Raw genomic sequence first — 25,848 nt, forward strand, 5'->3', positions numbered from 1 at the left:
TGCCATTATCTAACTGATTGATGAAAATATTGAACAGAACTGGACACAGAACCGATCCCTGCAGGACCCCATTCATTATGCCCTTCCAGCATTACATGTGGACCCTAAGAGCTTCTAAGAAGAATGAACAGTTCAGAGTTTGAGCTGCAAGTAACAACACTGCTGGCTCCTCACGACAAAGATGAAGTCTCTTTTGTCTGCTCTATGCAAGTATCTGTGTCAGTTTCCCTCAGAGTTATCATGTACTTGGCAATCTTGGAAAAAGGGAACACACACAATGTGAAATACTGGTTCAACCCAATACATGTGCAAACATAATGGATACACCAACAGATTAATTCTATTATAAAGGTCAAAGACCATTAAACACAAACACAGCTGTTACCATTTCTAATAGGTTGTGGAATACCCCTAAGATAGCCAATCAAGCAACACTCCAAGTGGTGGTTGTGGAATATGCTCTTTATGCTTTTTGGTTGGAGGAACACAATTTTATGCTTGCAAATAAATCTAAGTGTAGCTTTGTGAGTTTAAGGGTACCTCTTCACCTGGACTGGATGCTACATAAGAAGAGGGTTGTACATAACAGTCATTAATGCCTTTCCAGAAAGAATGAAAAATGAAGTTGGATCTCATTATGCAGTAGCCTATTAGTATAAGGGCATGCTACAGATGTCAGGTGTATGTTTTTCCTTCTTCCATGGATATCCAGGATTTTTTGAGACAGCAGTCATCCCTGATTTAAGGATTATGGCATCAGAGGACTGATAAATGGAAGATTTTTTCGCTCCATGTTTCCTGTTGCAGACACTGAATTGTTTCTCTTTTGGATTTGGTCTTCTCATTATGAGGGACTAGTATTAAGATTTTGGTTAGGGAAACTATATTTTGCTGACTGACTGTACATAGTGCCATGCCAGAGAATGTTTTATAATAGCAGTAGGATATTTCTTTATAGTAAATTGTACTTAAAAGACTAGAGACAGGTTTCATGGCAGTGATTTAAACAGCGGTGGATGATTTGAAAATGTGACTTGAAGGCCAATACTATTGGATTCCCATTCCTAGTGGAAGAAACTGTTGGGGGTAGTGGAACTGGGAATGAAGTGAAAGAAGGCTCCACTTGCATAAGGCCCCCAGTTACAGTAACATGGCCAATGGTGATCGTTTACATCTGCCACTGAAGTATTTGGCAAGAATAAGAAGAATAAAATGATTAAGAAAATACAGAAGAATGTATTTGTTTCCAGTACCAAAACGTTTGAGCAAATGTTGTAAAAGAGACATTAATTCAAGAGTCCTTCCCCTGGAAAGTAGCAGCTTAATCTTTGTGGCTTTGATATCAAAATTGGTTGTCAGTTTAAAAAGCACCATATCTAGTAAGATTAGTGATTTATAACTGAGTTCTCTTTTTATTAGGACTTGTTCAGAAGTGATACTCAGGGGCCCCAAACAGGATCAAGGCCCCATCATGCCATGCACTTTACAGACATTTGAAATGTTTCATCTGCTTTCCTTTCTGCTACACTTTACTAAGAGCTTGAATGAGGTAAGGGGCAGTGTGGAGCTAAACCACCATCTCAGGAGCCCTGTGAAGGAACTGTTACACAGTCACAATCTTCCCTGATGCCCCTTTACTCTAGGGCCAGGGGAGTAATTTGCACCACCCTGTACCTGTGTGGATTACTTAGCATGCCCTGTTGGCTTTGCTGGCCAACCATTCCCAGTCCTTCTCCAAGGAGAATAGCAGCCACAGGACCTGCTTCCCCACTGCAACTGGAGCCAAGATGCAGCTAAAACCCTAACAGACTGGGGGCTTACTTTCCTGCAGAGCTGAGGCAGTGCCAGCCATGATCTGGCCCTAAATGCAGTCTGATGTAATATGTATCTGACAGTCAAGTAGAACCACCAAAGACACCTTTTCCTAGAGTAACAAATGACATATTGAACTCTTCTGAAGCATGTGACACCGAAAGGAAAAATCCAATAAAATGAAAACACCAGACCATAAAATCCAGGTCAGCTGCTTATTCGTCAGCTTCAAAAGAAGTCAATCCCTTTTACGGAAACTCATCCTAGAGGGCAATTATAATCAAACTTATGGTGCAAGAAGTGTGCAGCAATAAATAAAATGTACAAAAAGAGGTCAAGTATCGTTTCAGTTTTAAAAGCAAATGCTGTAAACTTTCCATCTTGATCCTACTAAAAACTGCATGTCAAACACTCTGCTCATAGTGTATAATGTTACCTTAGAAACTGAGTCATGTCCCTTAAGGCTTAATGTCAGAGTTTGCACAACGTTACATTGTTTAATTTATTGCTGTTGCTATGATCAACTTTGGCAAGTGAAGAAGAGGAGAATCTTATCCCTTTTCTGGATGGTGACGTCTGCATAGAGAAATTCACATGCACAGGGAAAGAGGCTATTCCAATAGCTATTTTAAGTTACAGATCTTATCTAAAAACAACTTCAAATAATTTTATTCTTAGTAACCTAAATTATATAAACAAACTAACACGTTGCTACTCAGGTGACTATTACTCTCCCATTTCCCTATTCTTTCTTTTGCACAGTTAAATTTGCTTAGATTTGTCATGATAGGAAAAACATTCTGATTGACAGATAGGGCCTTTAATTTGTCAAGAAACGAAACTGGTATTTTATATGATGAGAACGCTTATGATCATTATATGGGACTCCCCTGTTTACCTATTCCAGCCAAAGCGGAAGCCTCTATGGCTTAGGAGGGATACTAATACTTGTTTTATACTTTAACAAAAAGCGGCAAGTGTGGCTCCAAAATATTCTTAAAGATAACAATTTCTTCAAAAGGGAGTTCTCCTCTGCACCCTCATCAGCCCCCCAACCAAAAAATGAGTAAATTTAACAAGATTTTTCATAATCTCTATTGACTGTTAAAATAAAATATTCATCATCAGTCACCACAACAGCAGATAAAACTCTAGAATGATCCAGTTTGCAGAAAAAAGCTTTCCTTTTTATGCTTTAGACTCTATTCATCTATCTTCATCCATGGTTCAACAACTCTAAGGGCCACATCCTTTGCTCACTTTGACTCTGCAAATTTGTAGCTGATAGAGAGCACTTTTGTGGCCTAACAGACAGTACGCTCCAGAAAGTGTTTCTCCTGACCGATTAGGAAACCCAGACTCTAGTGAGGACCACAGTTCTCACTGCTTCTGGACGACCTTCCAAACTGGGACTTGGGAGAGTGTATGCTGTAAAGGAAACCCCTGAGATCAGCACTACTATGTTCCAGGTTTCTGCTCAGCAGCAAAGTATGCTGGGAAGATAAGGTGTATAAATGGCAACTCTCATCAGAACTGCCATACTGGGTGAGACCAATGGTCCATCTAGCTCAGTATCCTGTCTCCAATAGTAGCCAGTACCAAGACTTCAGGAGGAAAATACAGAACAAGGCAATTTTGGAAAGATCCAACTGTGTCTTCCCCTACTGGCTTCCGGCAGTCAGAAGTTTAGGGTTGCCCCAAACATGGGGCTGCTTTCCTGGCCATCTTGACTAGTAGCCATTGATGGACCTATTCTCTGTGAACTTATCCAATTACTTTTTAAACCTGGTTTCAGAGTAGCAGCCATGTTAGTCTGTATTTGCAAAAAGAAAAGGAGTACGATGAAGTGAGCTCTAGCTCATGAAAGCGTATGCTCAAATAAATTTGTTAGTCTCTAAGGTGCCACAAGTACTCCTTTTCTTTTTTAAACCTGGTTATGCTTTTGGCCATCACAACATCCCATGGCTATGGGTTCCATAGGTTAACTGTGCATTGTATGAAAAAGTGCTTCCTTTTGTTTGTATTAAATCTGCTGCCTATTAATTTCATCCCCTGGTTTTTGGATAGTGAGAAAGGGTAAATTACATTTCTCTATTCACTTGTTCCACACCATTCATGATTTTATAGACCTCTCTACGACCCCCCCTTAAACATCTTTTTTGTAAGCTAAACAGCCTAAGATTTTTAGTTTCTCCCATGTGGCTGCTGTTTCATATGCTTGATCATCTTTGTAGCAGTTCTCTTTTCCAGTTCCACTGCATTCTTTTTGAGATAGGGCAACCAGAACTGCACCAAATATTCAAGGCACGGTCGTACAATGGATTTAGATGGTGACATTATACTTTCCATCTTTTTTTCTATCCCTTCCTAAAAGTTCCTAACATTCTGTTTGCCTTTTTGACTGCTGCTGCCTGAAATTGAGCTGAAGTTTTCAGAGAACCATCCATAATGGCTCCAAGATCTTTCTTGAGTGGTACTGGCTAATTTAGAACCCATCATAATTAGTCATGCAGTTAGGATTTTTTTCTCCAATGTGCATTACTTTGCATTTGTCAACATGAATTTCATCTGCCATTTTGTTTCCCAGTTGCCCAGGTTTGTGAGATCCCTCTGTAACTCTGCACAGTCTAATATCACAGACTTAACTATCTTGGAAATTTCTTATCTGCAAATTTTGTCACTTTTCCAGATTATTAATGAATACATTGAACAGCACAAATCCTTGAAAGACTCTGCTGTTTACCTCTCTCTATTATGAAAACTGATCATTTACTCCTACCCTTTCTTTCCTATCATTTAAACCAGTTACTGGTCCATGAGAAGACATTCCCTCTTATCCCATGATCATTTAGTTTCCTTAAGAGCCTTCAGTGAGGGACCTTATCAAAGGCTTTTTGAAAATCCAAGTACATTATACCCACTGGATCACCCTTATTTTCTTCAGCACTAGAGAGAAGCTCTGCGATAAGGATCTTGACGTGCCAATCCCGGAGGACAGGGAGGACCTAGACTTTGCTTTGAGAAGCTACCCCCCACTAACAACACCTTTGTGAAGGCTTGAGGAGTCAGCCATCAACCTGAAGAGGAGAATGGAACGTTGGAAATGTTCACAATTTAACAAGAGTCTCAGATCCTGATTGTGACAAGGGAAAATGGAACTGAATAGACACGTCCTCATAGGTTACATGGTCCCTGGTTCCACTGCTGTTGCCTTTGTTCTAGAATCTGAGTGTGAAAGAAGGAATCTTTAGTCAAGAGACTGGAGGGAGGGAAGTTTCTGCATGATCGATACCTTCGTTTGAATTCAAGTGATGTGAAGAGATCTTGAATAACCCAGAGACAAACTCTACTGCAGACAAATTAATTTCCTGCATATAGGAAAAGGTCAGATTCCCCTAACTGAGAACACACATAAGCTTTAGCATTAGACTCTTGAGTAACAGTGAGGGTGAGGAGAGGCCTCTTAATGATGTAATGCCTCAAACACATGCTGGAGTCACTAGTCAACTGTCATATAAACCAATATGAAAAAGGGCATGACATTTTAAAATAAACTGACAGATAGCTAGATAGGCAACTTTCCTTCCAGTCCTTCAGAAAGTTTTCTTAAGCCTATTATCTTCTGCTATGACAAAGCTTTCAAGTAGCATGGATAACTTAGTCATGTGAATTCTGTCTATTCCATCCATCTTATGCTTTATGATTTTAGCCTTCTATATAGTGTTAATAAATCCTTCAGCTCTAATTCTCTGTCTGCATCATATCTGTTTGGAGGAACATTACCCATAAGATAGCCAGTCCCTTTCGGACAGAGTTGTTCTGACCTCATTAGCTGGGAAGACAATAGAACATTTGACTCTCAGAACAACTCTGTTCCTTCCACTCCCCGGAGCACAGCAGAGTTCTTGTATTAAGTCTGCTGCTTATTTTAAGACAAGCCAGGGAGACTGCAGGGAGGTGTGATTTTGTGGGGATTCTCCTAAGTCTCCAGGATGAAAGATGGGAATGAGCAGTGAATGAATGGATGCAGTATTGACACACCTGGCAGTGGAGTGATCTGTGACAAGCCAGCTAGCTTCACCAAAGGCAACTAATATGAATCTACCAACTGAGGCTGAATAATAGTAACTCTGGAGCTGGGCTGCTTTCTGTGCTCTTTGCAAAGATTTAGAAAAAATAGGAAGAGCAAAAGGCACTGTAGATTTACTTTGCTGTTTAAAATCGGCTACAGCCATTACAAGTTTGCTCTTGACAAAATGATGATGTTTACAACATATGTCTATCACTTACCTTCCTTACAGCCAGTTACTACCACTCACCTTACTGGATACCTACCTTCTTCTAGCTTAACAGCACTGAAGCACTGGACCTTTCTAATTAAAGCTACTGGGGATGGTCTCTCTCAAAGTTAGTTTATTAATCCTTTCCATCGCCACAAACGTGGCTTTTCCTTCCAGCCCAACTAGACTGAGGCCAATAATTTCCTCCAAATTTCTCTAACTGAAAAAACTGACCAGCTTCCAGATCAGAGACTGTTTGTTCATTTATGGGAGATAACTCCATTCCTGATTTCAGGGTTTTCCTTGGACAATGCCACTCCTGGACTACCGGTTAAAGTTCAAGTATCTGGTTAATGTACTATAGTTCTGTATGGTTATGTCATGCTAATCTTGTCAAATACCAGAGGATTTACTGTTTTGAAAGGAAGAAAATTACACATTATTTTAAAATAATTTTTTCACCAGCAAATATTTCTGTAAATGAAGTCAAATTAAAATTAGGTGGTGTTGTAAAACAGGGCAAGACACATTAGTTATTAGAGAATAATTCTAAACACAAACTAAATCACCTATATTTATAAACACTGAAAACTTTATATTTAATTTTTTTGAATTGTTGAATGTTTGCTTTTTAAAAATGTAAAATACTCCTCTAAAATAATATTAATAGCAAGCAGCATTAAATGTTAAACAAAGATCACATGCTTTATCCAGGCTTTGGAAACATTCATACATCTCCAGAACAAACTTATGTAGGGTCTGGTCTATGATGATAACTCAGAGAGTTACGTTTATTTTTACAGTCTGTTGCTAAAACAGTGCCAGCTAAAAATAAGTCCTGTCAAACAATGATAGTGTATTCTCAAAAAACTATCACAAACAAATACTTTTCATAGATCATCCAAATCAAGATATTGAAGATAAAGAACTGATTTGTCTGTGAAATAATAAATAAGGAGTTAGTATAAATAAGATACTGTAATGTCTACAGTAATTAGCCTTTTGGCAAGGGAGAAAAAAAGTCCAGTTGTTATTCTGTTTTTAATTTTCCTTTCAACCAGTTTCCAGATTTAAGATTTAAGACTTACTGATCTATAATTCCCAGCTCACCTCTAGAACCTCTTTTAAATATATGTACAACATTTCCTGCCTTCCAATCCTCTGGACCAGTGGCTGTTTTCAATGACAGCTTAACATTTTCTGTTAGCAGCTCGACTAGTTCGTACTTGAGCTCCTTTACAACTCCTGGGTTTGGTAATTTATTGCATTTTAAATGATCAGTTTACTCCAGCACTACCACTTCTGTCACCTCAATCTCAGAACAGATCATCTTTATCACCAGAAAAGAGCAGGTCCAGGGTAAGTATCTTCCTAATCCTCGTCAGTGAAGACTGAGGCAAAGCAACCATTTAGAGTCTCAGCAATGTCCTTATTTTCCTTAATTACTCCCTTAAAACCCTGATGACCCAGCACACCCACCAATTCTTTAGCAGACCTCCTGCTTCTGATGTACTTCAAGAATTTCTTATTCATTTTACACTGTTAGCTACTTATTCTTAGGAATCCATTTTCCCTATTACTTATTGCCAGCTATAATTTATACTTCTATTTATTGGCTTCACTAGGATCAGAAGTCCAAATTTTGAAGGATTTCTGTTTGGCTCAAATAGCCTCTCAAACCCTGTCATTTAGCCGTATAGGCTTAGTCTTTCTGATTCCCTTCTTCTGCAGCAATATATATATATATATATATACACACACACTCTCTGAGGTTGTTACTGGGATTTGTTTAAGTAGTATCCATGCCACCTTTAAGAATTTTACTTCAAATTAATGTCTCAGTGTCACTTTTTGGTGCCCTACCTGCCCCTAGAATGTTGAACCTAAATATAGTGTGGTCACTATTAGTGGCTCAGCTACTGTCACTTGAAATAGCTCCTGCGTTTTACTTAAAACTAGTCAAGAATTAGCCTCTCCTCTTGTGTGCTCCACAACTAGCCTTTAAGAAACTATCACTGAAGTGCTGAGAAATTATTTCCCTAAACTGTGTCTTCAGTATTTTATATGTGGGTAGTTGAAGTCCCCATTATCATCAATGCGTTAGATTTTACTTCCTCTTGGAATTTTTTTTTTTTTTTTTTTTTTTAGTCTGGAGGCTGGTAGTATTGCCCTACTAATATTTACATTCGTACAGGTTGGGATTTGTATCCACATAGATTCAGCTGTGTACTCCTCTCCACTCAGAATTGTTATCTTGATAGGTTCTGTGCAATCCTTTAGATACAGCCCTACTCCCCTGCTTCTTTGGCCTGGTCTGTTTTTCCTATGTAGTTTATAACCAAGTATAACAGTATTTCATTGGCTTTTGTCATTCCACTAAGATTCTGTAATGACTGTTCTGTCAAGGTCCTTGTCTACTGCAAGGCATTCTAGTTTGTTTATTTTTGCTTTTAAAACTTCTTGCATTTGCATACAGGCATTTGCTGTTTCTGTTCTTGACTAGGGGCCTGCTTTTATTTAACTCCTTAATCTGACACCTTGATGATTTTACAGAATTTACCTCTGTTCTGATCCTGTCTCTGCACTAGTTCAGTTGTAATTTGTATCCGACTCTTTGCTGGATACTCAGACACCACTGTATTACAGATGCCTTTAACAGATGTCTCTGTCCAAATTTAGTGCTCCTCAGCTTGTGCCAGCATTCCCTCAGCTCTTAGTTTAAATACTCCCTCAATATCTTATTTATTTTACAATGCCAGCAGTCAGCTTCTGTTTTGATTAAGGAGTATCCCAAAAACCTCTGTATATGCTTTTCTTTCCCCAAAATACCCTCCAGTGCCTAATAAACTTAAATTCCTCTTCTCAACCATGCACTGAGACTCTGCAGTTCCTTCTGCTAAGCTGGACCTGCATGTGGGACCAGAAGCATTTCAGAGAAAGCTATCACTGAGACCCTGGACCCAACGCTTCTACCTCATAGTCTACATTTAGCTTCCAAGATCTCTCCCCTACATCTCCATATGCCATTGGCCAAGTAAAGTGAGCCCTATACCTGAGGGAATTTCTGTTTGTCTGTATGGAACATGATAATTTTTGAACACCACAGTCAATCAGTTACAAAATTTCAGGGAGTATTCTAGTCAATTGAAGGGAAATCCGAAAAGCTTAGTTTAGAGGAAAATCAAGCTACCAATTGCTGGGTGCTGCAGATAGAGAAATCTCTCTGACACCCTTTGCTGCTGCCTATACCAATCTGAGCAGCAGCTTAATTTGCTGCATGGGGAGACTGTGTAGCCAGGGATCTAACAGACATAAAAAAGCCTTTCAGCATGGGGAGAAAGAAGCAGGGACCACTGATGGGGGGCGGGGGGGGGGGGGGAATTGTGTGTGAGGGGGGAGAAAGTGGGGACCTGGAGGGAGCAGGGAAAGAGTAGGAGTGGAGAGAAGATGAGGCAATGGTGATGAGGGAAGCAGAGACCCGAAGGAGAGGGACTGGAGAGCCGCAGGAGAAAGCAGGGACCATGAGGGAGGAAGATGAGCAGGGTGAGGAGCAGAGCCTGTTTATAAAGAACTCTGGGTTGATCATCTCAAGCTCTGCAAATACTGACTCTGGAAAAAGAAGGGTCCACAGGTGTGTGGCTGGACAGGTTAACAAGTATCTGGAGGGTAAAGAACAAAGCAGCTCTGAGTTCAGGGGCTGAGGAGTGTCTGTAACTCCTCCCCACATCATCTCCATGTCCATTCCCCACAACCACCACCAAAATGCTGCGTCGAGAGGAATCTCTCTGGTGCCCCCTGTGTCTGTCTATACATCACAGGCAGCATACAGTATGAAGCTGCTGCTTTCTCTCATAGGGCGTACCAACTGGTCTACTGAAGAAGCGAAGTGTGCAACTCTCTAGTTGGTACCAACATGTACCTCAAAAGCAGGGGATCTTTCTCCAGCCAGCTACAGGCTCCACACCTATGACCCCCTGGACAAAATTCAGCCCTGAAGTAAGCATACACAATTCTATCAACCTCAGACCTGAATTTGTTTACAGGATGAATTTATCCATGTTTTCATTTATTCCCCAATGCTTAGGTACAGTTTAGAGTAACTGAAATGCTGCCAGAAAAGCAAAGGTGAGGGAGTACTTTATACACAACTTCTGTTCAGCTGGATTGCCTAGTAACATGGCTTACTCCACAATGCAAACAATAACTCCAATAATGAAATCAGAATCCCTGCTCCAGATAACAGACTCCAGAAGGGAAGAGCAAGCACCACTGGATGCTATCACCACAGTCTGTACTGGCACATCAATTCACTCAGATATTGACACAAGACAAGGTTTTTCCTACATTTCCAGCAGTTTTATTCCTATAAACAAAAAACAATCCACAAACTCCTTTGTCAACACTGACCATTAAGAACGCAATTTGTAACAGGTGAATTTTATATCCTATTCTGAATTCATCCTGAAGCGTAAATGGTTCCCAAAGAACCACACAGGCCAATTAATAACAATTTATGTATTTACTATTTAAGCTGCACCCAGAGGACTATTATGCAATTGAGTGAACCTAACCCTCGCTCATAGCCTTTAAAATGTTATTTATATCGGTGAGACTTGGTATACACAATATACATTCATCATGATGGACTCAGTGCAAATAATGTAGGTATTTTATAATGTTCTTGCCATCATAATGAAAATTTATCTATCTAGATCTCCAGTATTAAAGGAAACCAAATGCCAACTGTGCCATTGACTTGGTAAATAAAATCAATTTTATAGTTCAACTGTCATTTGCAGCTCCTTTAATTGATCCAAGTCACACCAAAGAGTCTGCAAAAATAGCGTACAGGCGGGCATGTTGTAGCCATGGTTCACCGAGTCCTAATAATACATTCTGTGCTATTTTGTGTGTGTGTTTTTTTAAAATAAAAGAAACAAAATTAAACTTGTTGGTTGCTAGCATTGAGCGTTTTAGCAACTGCAGAAGAGAGGAGACATTACAGCTAATCAAATGAGACACTATGACCAGTAAAAACCAGAGTTTCCCTTCCTTTATCAAAAAGCCATCAAATGTCAAAGTGAGCTGCAACTTATTCAAAGATGGATTCTCACTTTGCACCTAATTCTCGTGAGCCCCATCTGCAGAATGCTGCTCGATTGCATTTATGGGAGCTCCTGTGAAGTACTCAGTATTCCGAAGGCATGGGTATTTTGTACCTGCCATCATTAATTCTAGTCAGAAAGTACTGGGTGAGAGACTTGAAATATTAGTGCACACACACTCTCTCACAGATATTTTATAGTCTACCTTGGTCAAGTCAAAAGGCTACAAAGAAGCAAAAGATTTAAAACCATAGTTCACAAGGGAAAGAGGAATCCCTTTTTTAAAGAAATATATGGCTTCAGTATTAGAAAACATCAGCAATTCTAAAACAAAAAATTGATATTGATATTGCTTAATATTTGTAAGGTTTTCTCCATATGAAAGAGCCTTTTTATTCACTGTGATCTTGACTTAAAAACAGAGCTACATATTTTAGCAGAAGCAGAAAAGATGAGGAATTTTCGGAGGGGGCTCAGCACCGCCTACTAAGATTGCGCAACACTTCTAATGATAAGACTCTGTTTGTCAAACTTTACCAGCCACGCTAGAATGTTTCATGCTGGGTGTCTACCTCATGCTAAATCCTTCTGGAAAATTTCAGCCAAAACTGTTGAACTGTTTCCAAGAATGAGGACAGGAACTAAGGAGTCAGGAGCAACAGATCTGCTGTGGAGCTGGGTATGGGTACGTGGTAATCTATGATGCCTAATTTTGTAGTCCTGATGACACCAAACCCTGTCTACATTAGCATTTGCACTCTTGCTAACACCAGTGGAGTTGCACCACTGCAAGAAATGTAGATTTTCTCCCCAAAATGCCGGGGTAAATACAAATACTTGACCACGAAAGAACTAGTCTGTCACATAAAATCATAATATGAGAAACCATGAAGTAGGTCTTTTGGATAGGTATTTATTGATCCCTTACCTCGTTTGGTGGAACAGCAGCAAAAGGCTTGATGATAGCAGCCAGTGGAATCTGAGCTTGTTTGGCCATATCTGAAGAGGATGGGAAGCAGTAGGCAGTACATCGAATATAACGAGGGCTGGCATTGCCTAAAAGAACATATTATGAGATAGGGTTATGTAGGGTGGATTGACTTAAATCAAAGCAATTTAAATCACTATTTTAAATCATGATTTAAATCAACAAGCAGGAAACCTTGATTTAAATAATGAATTTTAATTGTGTTCTGCATTTGCACTTTTCAGTTATTTTCTTAAAGAAAAGTTGATTTTCATTGCTTGGTAACAATTAGAACTTTTTATTTTCACCTAAATATGATCTTTACATAATTTTGGTGCTTCTTTTTGCTAGCCAGGAGGATAAACTGTATCTATACACATTTATTTAAGAAATTACACAGCTTAACATTTTACTAGATGTTGATTAATATTTTACTTGCTATTAGTGTCAAAATAGCATTTTTTATTCAATAAAGCTACCTTCAATGTGTTGCATATGTATGAAATTTTTTTTTATCAAAACATGTTTTGCATTTAAAAATAATTTATTAAACAAAGGAAGTGTTCACTGTAGTTAGTGAATGGAACTGTTCCTAGTTACCACGTCCTTCAAGATTTTAGAACTAGTAGGTATCCCCTCTGACACTAACCTTTTATTCATACGTCAGAAGCAGAAAACAAGTTTTCCTGCTTTTTTCCAACTTCCAATTAATTTCTTAACTCTGAATAAATTAATAATGGAACTGAACTAGTGGAATACATTGAAATAAAGAAAATATTCTCCCTGCACCTGGAAAAAGAGGCTACTGCTGGGTTAGCACTTCAACAAACTCTAGTTCCAGGTGCTCAGCCAGTGACTTCCAGCAAGGGTTTGACTTCCTTTAAAACTTGGCAAACATGTTTCTTGAATTATTTTTAACTTAAATTTAAATGATTTTAACAGATAAGAAGTTTTGATCTTAACATAGGTTTCAATTTCAAATTTAATTTTAAATAGACTAATTTAAAAAAATAAACCTGTATTTAATTAAAAAATTTTAAATATCCAATTTTTTTTTATTTAAAAACGTCATGGATTCTTATCCACATTGGGATTGTAAGAGAAAAAAAAAAGGACAGCAAAGCCAAAACAGTAATGCAAAGTGACAATTCAAATATAAACACTGAACATAAAATAAATATACTAGCAAAAGTTTCCTCCTCTTCCCATGTGAGCTTCTGCACCCTTTCCTCTCATGGGCTATCATCCCACTACACCTCTTCTTGATAGGCTTTCCTCAATGTTTCAGCATACTAAAGCTATTTAAAGTTCATTGGGGCAGGAACCTTGTTTTCTTTCAGTACTTGTCAGTGTCTTCCACACATATGTTGCTGTATCATTAATAATTATTCCTGGCATGAATATGCTATTGATGCTCCAGTAGAAAACCCTTTAGTGTGGAAATCATGGCTGGGATCTCAAAAGGAACCCCATGGAGCTGGGCTCCCAACTGCCAGTGAAAGTCAATGGGAGCTAGGCATCTCACTCTCAGACTCCTTTTAAAAGTTCAGCCTGAAACTGTACTACTTAGTTATTTGAAAGAGACTTCTTTGCTTAAAAGACATTCTCTCCCTTCCCTTCCCTCCCCTCCAAAAGCCAGAAGAATATGTAGTTATACATTTTTCCCAACTAGACTTTATCCAAACACAGTTAGATGAAGGCGGAGCTAATGGCATCACAAATTTAATTTACATGAGGGAGAGTCTTGTATTGAGTTATAACATGCACAAATTCTGCCATCACGAAATGCGTGTGGAAGTTGAGATCGGCAAGCACTCTAGCTGGGGGACTGGCAGATTGCCAAGAAAGAAATGGATGGAGCTACATAAACAAGAGGAAAAACTGAACCCAGTGACTGAGCTTGTACTCTGACCATATAGTTTGAATCTCAGGAATAGAAATGACCAGTATACTACAAGTTAAACTTGGCAAGTGTCAATTTTTAACCTTTTTAACCAGCATGGACTCAGCAGTGCGTCTGCATGATTCCTTCAATCATTACTTTTCCTGCCCATCTTAAAGGCCAAAAATTTTTAAAACGGCAGCATGCGCACAGGGGAAGGTGAAGAGGATTCCTTCATTAATTAGAAAAAATCTTCATAGCTATTTCCACTATTTTATACAATTAAACTACTCAAATATTTTATTTCAAATGAGAAGAAGATTGACTAAAATGTCATTCATATTTCATAGTTGAGGCTTATTCTTGTAACTGAAATACGCTTATTATAAATCCCAACAGTTCTGGGAAAGGATACAGCATATATTCCTTGACAATGTCCTTCAGCACATGGAAAGCCAGCCAGGTTACCCCTCATATGCAGTGCTTTTAGGGCAGGGGTTCTCAAACTGGGGGTCGGGACCCCTCAGGGGATCGTGAGGGTATTACATGGGGGGTCACGAGCTGCCAGTTTCTACCCCAAGTCCCACTTTGCCTCCCGCATTTATAATGATATTAAATACATAAAAAAGTGGTTTTAATTTAAAAGGGGGGGTCGCACTCAGAGGTTCCTACGTGAAAGGGGTCACCAGTACAAAAGTTTGAGAACGACTGTTTTAGGGCGTGCAACTCTTGCTACGAAGTGAAGTAATTCTGAACTGTGACACGAGTTTACGTGTCGATTGTAGGGCACAAGGTTGCTATTCTTCTCAGGCTTTTTTGATTATGTTATTAGGAAAAAGGGCTGTGCTCAGGTGACTCCTGTCAGATTCAAGGCTCTACTTGGAAGCCACGCTAGATGCTATGTTGTTTTGCTATGAAGGAGCTGGCAGTACTAAGGGCCGGATCCTGAGAGGAGCGGAACACTCCCCTATTCTCACTGCCTCTACTGGAGGAGCTGCCAGTCGCGCAGCCTCTTCTAGAGCAGACAGCCCTCAAACAGCACAGCAAGGCCCTGATCCTGGAAATGCTTAGGCATATGTATAATCTCAGTGAAGCCAAATATTAACAAAGCCAATGGGAGCATTCAGAATTGTAAACTAGGCATGTGCTTATGGTGTATACAAGGTTGAGGTCTAAAGATCTCAGTCAATTCTGGTACACAGAATATTTCCGTGCTACAAGTTTGCATTTTTGTCTCTCTCTCACACACACTGTTTTGTTCTACACAATACTGCTATGGAAATACAGTAATGGTGACTGCATTGCTCTGAACTATTAACATTTTGTATGGTCATTTCTCTTCCATGCTACCTTAACGAATAAGGTGAAAAAGAACAATTAGCAATGTTTTACAGACACAACAGACAATGGAAATGAAGGAGAATTAAGGATACATGAATGGGTTTTGCCTTTTATTTATGGCACAAGCATCTAATTAGTAAATATCTTTTCAAAAGTGCTGAGCAATCACATATCCCATTGAAATTAATGAGAGGTTCAGGAGCTCTTGGCATTTTTGAAAGTCATGCCACCACCTCTGTCTAGGTGCCTAATTATCATAGAATATCAGGGTTGGAAGGGACCTCAGGAGATCATCTAGTCCAACCCCCTGCTCAAAGCAGGACCAATCCCCAATTTTTGCCCCAGATCCCTAAATGGCCCCCTCAAGGATTGAACTCACAACCCTGGGTTTAGCAGGCCAATGCTCAAACCACTGAGCTATCCCTCCCCACATGGATTTGGGAGCATAATTTGAAGTAACCAAATTTGAAAATTTCAGTCAATAATTGTTTTTTAACTTCATTTCAACTAGGAAAAAACCCAAAGTGATCACACAAATAGTTACCTTGATCTTGGATCACACAATCTGTGGTGACAAGAGGAGGAACTTGGCCTCTGATGTTTGTAGCATAGATTTGACCTCCTCTGGAAGCCTTATCATTTTCAATTACTTGAATCTGATGAATCAGAAATAAAGAGAAAAACATGAAATAGGGGAGATTATGGATTTCCTCAATTTCATAGAGAGTTTACAGGTAAACGCTCACCCCAGGCAACCCTATTAGCATTCATTATCTCTATAGATGTGCATAGTAGAAAAGGAGTATATTGTAGCATGTATTGTCCAAAGAGGATCAAAACAATATACATATATCTATGCCCATAACTGTTTCATACCCCTTCTTAGTTCCTATTTGCCTAGCGTTGAACTTTGTCATAGTACACCTGGATAATGGGCAAACCAAGAAGGTCAGACAGTCAATGCTCAATTCCCTCTTCTGCAAGAAAACTTACAGGAATGGACTAATGGGGAAGCAATCTCAGCAAAGTTCTCCAATGAAAGGAGAGACTTCTCCCTGAGTAACAAACGTCAGAAGAGCCAAGCTGGCAGGTCTTCTAAAGCCAGCAGCTGCCTCCAGGAGGCAAATTGTCACGCTGGGTGAAATTTTAATCTGCCCCTGGGGTGGACACAGAAATGAATAGCCACCTGAGGCCAAAATTAGCATGGCAAGTTGCTTCTTCAGCCCCACCTAAAATACAGAAGTGGAAATGATTTAACTAAAGGTGTTCTGTTGAACAGATTTAGCTAAACTGGTGAGCTGTTTGTGGACAGTCTTACATTTGTTTAAGCCTGTTTTATAGCAGCTTAGCTTGTACCTGAAATTTAACTGCGGTTGGGAGAACTCATGAAGTCTCTGTCAGACAGCAGAGATAGAGCCTAATACATCAGGATAGAGCCCACTGATTGTTGTTCAAAAGATATTCCCAATACACTGGGAAAAATCTTGGGGGCAAGTACCATTTTGAACTTTTCCCAACGTGACTCTGTCCCTTTAAATGGCTACAACATTTCTGTATTGCATTTTAGCTTGCTTGACTTCCTCTCTACTCTTCATATTGTGTACCGATTGCTAGCTGCTTGCACAAAGGGAAAACCAATTATTTACTCCAAAAAAAGTCCATTGGCTGAAGGAAGTGAACCTTTTTCAGACTAAGCTCTGTAGAAAACGCACGTAAACGGTAATCTGAAGAGTTAACTGACAGAAATATATCATCATTCTTGGAACTAGCTGTTGACAAAGTACAGATGCTGCATTTCATAGATGTTGTTAGAGCTCAGATGAATCTTTAACATTTGTAGAAAAATCTAATCAACATTGGCTATACATAAAAAAGCATTTAGCTGGCAACACTATTGTAATTTTATCATATAAACATAACTAACACACACGGAGATATTTATTCCTGATTGTCAATTAGCTCTTTGCCCTTTACAGTCACTGACCCAGATCTCTTTTCTTTTAAACATGTTGTTCTGATCCTTACTGTGCTGCTAAAACAAACCATTTAACAACCTTTTTTTAACACTGCTGTCACTGTCAAGTTTGTTTATTCTCCTAAGGTAACTGAAACAAGACATCAGATTATTCCAGGGATATTTTTTAGATAGAATTCAACACGTTATACTGCTTTATGGGAAATGGTGAGATGACTTAGTTGGGGATTGGTCCTGCTTTGAGCAGGGGGTTGGACTAGATGACCTCCTGAGGTCCCTTCCAGCCCTGATATTCTATGATTCTATGACTTACCTATTAAAGGCAATGCCTACACTTGCAAGTCATAAAAACACTTATATTTTTAAAATAATAGTTTGTCACACTTAGTTACATCTGAAGTGAGCAACTGAGAGCCTTTTCCCTCAAGGTTCCTTCTCTCCAGTGTCAACTGTTATATACCATCTTCATCCATGCCTAAAGACAACCCAAATGGAGTCTAAACTGATCAAGGAAGTGGTCTTAGCCTCCTGCCCCAGCAGCTATACGCTGCTTCATGGAGTATTAACAATATATTTCTTTAATGTAAATTCTTCCTTACACATGGTGGAAAACACACGAAATTCCACAAATGCATAGTCAATAGTGCAGCTCATAGGCGTGGACTTTCCCTCTGCCCCATGGGTGCTCGTCCCCCCTGCCCGCACCACCCTCGCCCAGCCCCAATTGCACCCCCTTCCCCCAAGTTCCCACCCCTACCCCCCTCTTTACGACCTCCTCCCCTGAGCGTGCTGTGTCCCCACTCCTCCCTCTCCCCCCTGGAAAGTCCTAAGCGCTGCCTAACAGCTGTTAGACGGCAGGCGGAAAGTGCAGGGATGGGGAGGAGTGGGGACGTTGTGCGCTTGGGGGAGGAGCAGGCGAGGAGGGGGTAAGGGCTGGGGGAACTTGGCTGCCGGTGGGTGCAGAGCACCCGCTAATTTTTCCCCGTGGGTGCTGCAGCCCCGAAGCACCCACAGAGTCGGCGCCTATGGTGCAGCTGTCTATCCACTTGTAGCTTTGGGTCGGGTTTTCACATGTACCTAAAGCCCAGATCTTCAAAGGTATTTAGGCTCCTAACTTCCTAACTAGAGCTAAGCATCTAAATCCTTGAGAATCTGGGTAAAAGTAACTTAGGTGTTTAGTGACTTAGGTGTTTTTGAAATCACACCCTTTAACATTTTTGAGCTAACAGATATATGCATTTAAGTCCAAGACAAAATATTACAAATATTTCAGTGAGCTGGAGCCCCAATTAAACACAGGGATACACTCTATCACCTAACAGCACATTTTTGGCAAAGGCTCCTCAGCTTTGGAACTTGTTTTCCCACCCTGCAATTCCCCCTCCTCTGGTCCAATATTGTCCTCAGTTTGTTGGCTTGCCCAAGCAAAGAGAGACTAGGACAACTCTGGCAGTAGAATATAAAAGATGAGACATGCGTTCAGTTGCTGGCTTATGAGTTATGTTAGTGATAAGGCAGAGGGGAGCGCCTGAAGTAGTTCATTTGCATGGCTATATTATTAAGACGTAGCAAAGAATAGATGCTCCTTTTTTATGGAAGGACAGTAAAAACTGTAAGTACGTAATACCTAAAATTGGGAAACTAATAGTCCAATTAGCTGTGCAAGGTTAGACTCCACAGGGCTGCTGTCAGTAACAGTGGATAAAGAGGTCTTTGAACATAAAGCATTTCTAGAGGAGTGTGAAATCTTATTAGCAATTAGTGGCTGAGTAAATAATTTATTGCAACAGGGAGATGACCAGCCAAGAGATTAAATACAGTTCAAAACATTTTGTACGTTTGCCATAACATGTAAGGCCTGATTCTGATCTCACTCCAACCCATGTAAACGAAGAGTAAATCCACCGCCTTCAGCAGCATAAAAGAAAGCGAGGGGGGGGGAAAAATCAGGCAAACAGTAGAAAAGTTTTCCCAAAAGCCATTTTAATTCAACAGTAGATTAGGCCTGTACATCCTACTGCTTCACTGTCCATCATTTACAGATCCCCAGCGATGCTTTGGGTGATTTTTTCAACCCTCTGGGCATTTAGTTCAAATTATAATATTTCAGATACAGTTAAAGTTTTAGATCTTCCTGTAGTAACAGGAGATGGTGGTTTATTTGAAGCGTTTGCGAGTAGTAATTGTGTGTATGGATCCCTGGGAACAGATCAGGTGTTGCTGAAGGGAACCATACTGTGATATTACACAGCAGAATTCACATTAAAAAAAGCAATGAATTAGCAGGGTAGAAAGTCTACACTAATTTTCTAACAAGATTCATGGACATTTTCCAGAAATGGCACTAAAGCTACATGCTGCTGCCACTTCATCTAAAAGTGACAACATAACCCCTCTAAGTACAGAATACCACATAATTAAAGAATTATGTTATATTATGAACATATTCTATGAGCCATGTGGCACAGCATATTTTAGAAGTCTAAAAAACCCAACAACATAAAAACATGAAGTTAGCTTTGATATTTCTTTGTAACATTCTAATATGAAAGCATTCACTTTTAACTAAATACAATATTACTTACAGGGCTGGGGATGGAGTCAGGATCAAGCTTCCTCTGCTGTGGACCAGCAAGCTGTCCTGGACCCCCAGGAAAGGCACCAGGATAAGAGAGCTGAGAGCCTGCCATCTGAGGGCCATAGTTGGCTGCAGAATTACAAAAGCCCGTTCATCAAATTTAAAGCATTTAAACTCTGTCATGAAGCTCTTACATTGTTCCATCCAATGTCTGGGCATTTTATCTTGCCATACAAATGTTAATGAAATAAAACACAGTGTATTTCCCACTTCCTGCAAAATATGCTTTCTTTGTGGGAGGGGATGGAGAGGGGGAAAGAGAAAATCTCCCTGAAGTAGTATTTATGAATAATTTAAAACAAAAACAAAACAAGAAAAACACTTTTCAGCTCAGTTTCTCCCCTCCCCAAAAAAGGGAGAGAGAGTAGTTTTATAATATGATATAGCCACATTTTACAAAGGCCTTAGCCTGACTTCTATTTTTGTAGATACAGTTTTACAAGTGCAAGTAAAAGCTCCTGCACTTTTATACCCATGATTCATTGTTTGAAGGATAAGCCTAAAATTAGGCATGACATGCCCAGGTACCAAAGTTCCTCCTGCATGTGGCTGCTGTGGTGTAGTCAGCAGTGTCTCCAAGGACTGATTAAGTCCTACGTGTCAAAAGTGAAACTGCCCCTTTAGTTTCAGCTTTACTCATGAGATGACAGCAGTTCTATCGCACAATATTTAATGCATGTTTTTAAATAAGAAACCAAACATCCATATTTACCATGCTGTGGATGATACCCAGGCACTGGAGGTTGTCCTGGAAGTTGCTGCAAGTTGGCATTTGGGGGTACAGATCCTGGGATCCCATCCTGCATGGCCACTGGAGGCAGTGAGGGTGGAGTACAAACGCCATTCAGGTTATTTGCTGGTGCCGGAGGAATCTGAGATCCAGGTGGCAAGGCCATTTGCTGCTGTGTTGGTGGTGGTGGTGGACATGGACCTTGAAAAGATGTTGGAATCCCAGAAGGCATGAGAGAACTCTGAGAAGCACCAGGACCTGTGCAAGAACATTCCTGTGATATATCAAATTATTCGAAAATGATAACATACTAACAATCATTTAATGTTATTAGTTGCTAATATGTTTTCAGCCTATGTAAGAATACTGTACTTTAAACTGACAGTGCCTCTAATAATCCTTATTAATAACATGTCACAGCTTAAGTTTTCTAAAGTGCTTAGTAATTTTGGGTGCCCAACTTGTCACTCTGAGGTCTGATTTTCACAAAATGTTAAGTACAAACCCTCTGAAAAGTTATGCCCTTAAGGTGTCTTGATCTGGGACTAGTTACTTTTAAAAGTTTAGGCTTAGGTTATTAAAAGCAAAGAATACTGAAATATCCAATTTTCTTTTTATGATGTGTTTACTTTCTCCAATTTACTAGGATTGGTCCATTGGAGAAAAAACATGCCACTCATTTCATGTTGTTTACAATCCTCTTCAGTTTCAGGTTCTCAGGTACTAAATGCTGCAATGTATGTTTTACACACACCGCACAGGAATACTTATCTGCTCATAAGAAAAACAACCTATTTCCAAATGAAATTATCATGCTTATAGAAATATTGCTTTGGGGCTTACATATTGTAAATGTTTGGTTTTTTTACGTTTTGAGTCAAATTTCACCTGACAGACCTTGTAAGAAAGAATTTTCAGGAGAGATAAAAGTACGTCAACTAAAACTCTGTAGAATGACTTCTTGCTCAAAAAGCTTAAAACACTAAAAGATATTTAGTTAGACATTTTAATTAGTAAACAAAGCCCTCACCTACAAAATATAAGCCCACCATATCCTCAGATGGTATGAACTGACATAGCCTAGGATCTGCTGACTTCAGTGGAGCTATGCCAATTTAGATTAGCTGAGGATCTGGTCCCTAAATCTTACATTTTCTTTTCTTGCTTCGCTTTGGAGTCAACCAAAATATCAGTGTAAGTAGGAGAAACAGAGCAGTGTAAAACGTATACCTTCAGTAGACTAAGGACTATTTAAGGTCTACACTTAAATGACAGGGGAATGGCAAAAAAATATTTTCTAAAGGCAAACTATTAACAGTAACACAAATCAATTATTTTTGCCTAGTCTGAAACATCTTACAGAAGTATAATAAAAATGCTGGACCAAATCTAGCCCTGTGTAAAGCAGGCATAATGTCACTGTGCATTTGCACTCTCAGTGCATTTAATCCGTTAGGCTAAGGAATATTTTAAAAGCTCCCCCCATCCCCATCTTTGCAATTAATTGCACAAACTGAGGGCAAGATCCTAGCTAGAATAAACTGGTTTCATTTCATTGGAGTCAGCAACTAGTAAAGACAATGGAGTGATACTGAACTTATGCTAGCTAGGGATCTACTCCTGAATTTGGAAGGTTTTATCTGGTATCATACCACTTTGTAGTTGTCCTCATTAATCCTTCTAAACAACACTGGTGACAGTCAAAAAAACCCCAAAATAAGACACACAAACAGAGATGGGAGCCCAGTCCTGCTTTTATTCAAGTCAAAGGTAAATTCCAAACTGATATGAATGAGATCCAGCCCTAAGCTTGCACTCTGTAACTTTCAGTAGGTCTATAGAACCAACCAACTGAAGTCAATGGGAGGTTTGCATACAGACTAAATTTAAACTCTACTATTAAAAAATAAAACAAACACAAAAACCAACCAATCTTTGCTGGGAACAGAACAAAGAACTATCGCAACAGAGTCAACAAAAAGCACAAAAACTAATGTGAGAGTTGATATTTCAACAAGAACCCAGCAGTAGCTCCAGCAAAGCTGAAAACAGGTTTAGTAACATAATATAACTCTCAGAATTATGTGATCCCTAATTGTATTAGCACAGTATTTCTTATATGATCCCAATATAATCCTCATTCCAAGGGAACTTCATCAGCTTGAGTAGGTAAGAAAATACATGCACTTTCTTATTGTCAGAGAGCCAGATTCTCCACTCCTAAATAGAGCAAAATGCCCAATGACCCAAGTTTTGCCTGATGAAAGGCCACAGAGTTTGGCTCATGACCATATCATAGCATAGTTAGAAACCTTATTTTGTAACTTCTTGGATCCCTACTTCATCCAGAAAATGATTTTACAACAGATATTTCCCAAACCTTCAGAGTTCAGTCCCCAACACGGAAGGGGTGACACACATATTCTGGGCACTCACACAGCTTGCTTGCAAATGAAAGTCTTTCATTTGCATGCCATATTAGAAAACTACACATCTTCTTGTCTTCTAGTTGTCTTCTTGCACAAACCCAAAATTTGCAGACCCAAATGCTTCACCCAGATGTTTTGTGAAAAGAGAATAGGCGCGCGGATGTGAAAAGGTGGACCTGAGCAATTAATTTGCTTTCATAGATTTTGTTCTAATTTGCATTCAAGTTTTGGTTGCTATTGCAGAAATCAAAGTATCAAACTTTTAAAGATATGCCTAGAAAGACAGCACTCGCTCTCTTCCAGCACAAGTAAAATGAATGCATATGGGAACTTGGCAGTCAGCACAGAGGTTGGCACAATGACTCAAAAAGGTTCCCTATAAAATGGTGCTACTACTGTAAAAAGCACAAAGTGTTTAGCTCCAGATTACCTTTCAAACATCATAAAATTCATGCCTATGTTATCTGCTTTCAGAAACAGGTCTTTTAAAAGCAGGATATAGCTGAACTTCATCACTGGAAGCTAAGTCTGTTTACTGCTATGCTAGTGAATTATGCAACCCCATTATTAATTACTTATACATCAAACTAAAGTGCGGGTCAACTCTGAAAAGTAACTGTAAAAAATGACAAAAGGAGTCCCATGATTATTCTGTCCCAGTAACTTCACTTCACAGTTTTCTTGATTTTCAAATAAAAATTAGTTTTTTCTAATTGGCACCACAGCAAATTCACCCTGGGATCTGAAAGTCAAGCTGGGCTCTTTCACTCTCAAACACCATTACTGGTAAAAGATTCTACAGGCCAAATTCTGATTTCATTACAACTGTGCAATGTAATGGTCTTCAAATTATGCCATCTGTTACATCTATGCAACACCATTGTCTTCAGTGTAGGTGCACAGTTTTAAATGAGGGCACAATAAAGCCCTTAAGTAGAACTTTGTTAACAATTCTGATGATGTTATGCAAGCAAGAATAGAGTCCAGTTCACTCCTCTCATAGCTGTGTTCATTCTACAGCGTTAATCGGAGTAAAGACATAATGCACTCTAAAGTGAGCAGATATGACTTTCAGTACACCCAGAAAGCATATCTGTTGAGTTACCTTTTTTTTTTAAGTCACTTTCGAAGACAAACCAAACTTTAAAAAAAGACAAGTTTCTAAAATTAGTCTCAATATCCATTAGTGGGAATAGCAATTAAATACCAAGGCATGCTGATTTAACAAGCAGTATTATGGAAAATATCTAACACAAAGAATGCTTGATAAACAGTAAAGTGGAATTTTTAAAAGTTCATAGTGTTGCCCTAACTCTCTTTCGACAGAAGTCAATGGGAATTTTACTATTACCTTTAACGATAGCACAGTTAAACTAGCACTCAGCACTTTTGAAATCTTCAGGCTATATTGGTTTTCAAATTTTTTTCATTTGCAGACACCTAAAATTTTTCAAATGGAGGTGCAGCCCCCTTTGGGAATCTTAGTCTGTGGACCACAGGTTGAAAACTACTGCCCTATATGGTTCTTACAAGAACATTTAAAGGTAGACACACTTGAAGGAGCAGGATGAGACTGACATTTAGGAACCTGAGTAAGTAACATTGCTCAACACAGTGGTCTCAAAGAGCAATCTACAGTTTACTTTTGACTTATTTAACATTATGAAAACATCAAAATAGATAAATTGTTGGCTCTTTCATCATATTTTACTAATAGCTTTAGCTGATGAAAATGGATAAATGATAACGCAACCATTACCATAGTTATTTATTTGCAGGGTGCTGAGCTGATTAGCCAGTTGTGTTGTGGATGAAGAGGATGCAGTATTTGGATAGGATGGCTGTGATTGAGGGCAGTATGGGGGATAGGAAGGTGCTGCATTGTTGCGAGGTGAAGGGCCTTGAAACCTGAGAAGAGAAATTAAACTATGTTATATATATATATATATATATGAAAAAAAATCATCTCAGCCAATCACAACCCAGAAAGTCTAGTATCTCCTCACAAATGACACTGATACCTCTGACTATAAGGGCCAAAATTACAAAGGAGTCTCCTCAGATTATCCCCACACAATGTATATTTTTATGACAATAGAAATGAAGTGCGCACACAGAGGAAACGGTGTGCCTATACAGAGAACAAATATTCATTTGCACACATAATTACTTATTAGAAGCAACTAAACCTGTATGTAAGATTTTACTGGTGCAGTTTAAAAAGTTCTTTTGAAATTCTGAACCCAAACGTCAAATAATCTGTCCCCTTTTCCACCTGTGGGGTACAAGGGGACAGCCTTAGTTTTGGGTGGATGAGGAAGATTCCTACTGTATTAACAAGGGGAGAGTGTGTGTATGTATCGGGGTGCGGGGGAGAGGAATAATGGGGAGAGAGTTGAAGAATCTCTGTATGCGGAGAAAAGAGGAACAGCCTGTGTGTGGGAAGCAGTGGGTGGTGTTCTGGTCTCTACACTGTTCTGACCATAATTCACCTCTGAACATGAAGGAACTGCCCTTTCCTTTAAGAAAAATATAACTTTGTTTTCTTGCTATCTTGTTCTATTTTGTCCTGAACTACAATACCAGTTCTTTCTAATGTAAGAATATGTGCAGTACACAGGGATAGGATCAGGATATAGTACACAATATACAGCGGATGAAGTAAAGGACTGGGAGTCAGGAGATGTAA

General features: G+C 39.3%; 1 protein-coding gene across 1 annotated transcript in view; it reads right to left on the minus strand.

Moving 5' to 3' along the window:
* Positions 1-25,848, minus strand: part of SEC24D (SEC24 homolog D, COPII coat complex component) — a 94,995-nt gene that overhangs the window by 53,259 nt on the left and 15,888 nt on the right. The window contains exons 4-8 of the mRNA XM_084626088.1: positions 24,919-25,067; positions 20,713-20,988; positions 19,948-20,069; positions 15,932-16,043; positions 12,126-12,253 (exon numbers count right to left, since the gene is read on the minus strand). Of these exons, the coding sequence (XP_084482214.1) occupies positions 12,126-12,253; positions 15,932-16,043; positions 19,948-20,069; positions 20,713-20,988; positions 24,919-25,067 (787 nt within the window). The remainder of the gene's footprint in view (positions 1-12,125; positions 12,254-15,931; positions 16,044-19,947; positions 20,070-20,712; positions 20,989-24,918; positions 25,068-25,848) is intronic.

The sequence above is a fragment of the Lepidochelys olivacea genome, assembly GCF_965140295.1.
Source record: "Lepidochelys olivacea isolate rLepOli2 genome assembly, chromosome: 4".
Taxonomy (NCBI): Eukaryota; Metazoa; Chordata; order Testudines; family Cheloniidae; genus Lepidochelys; species Lepidochelys olivacea.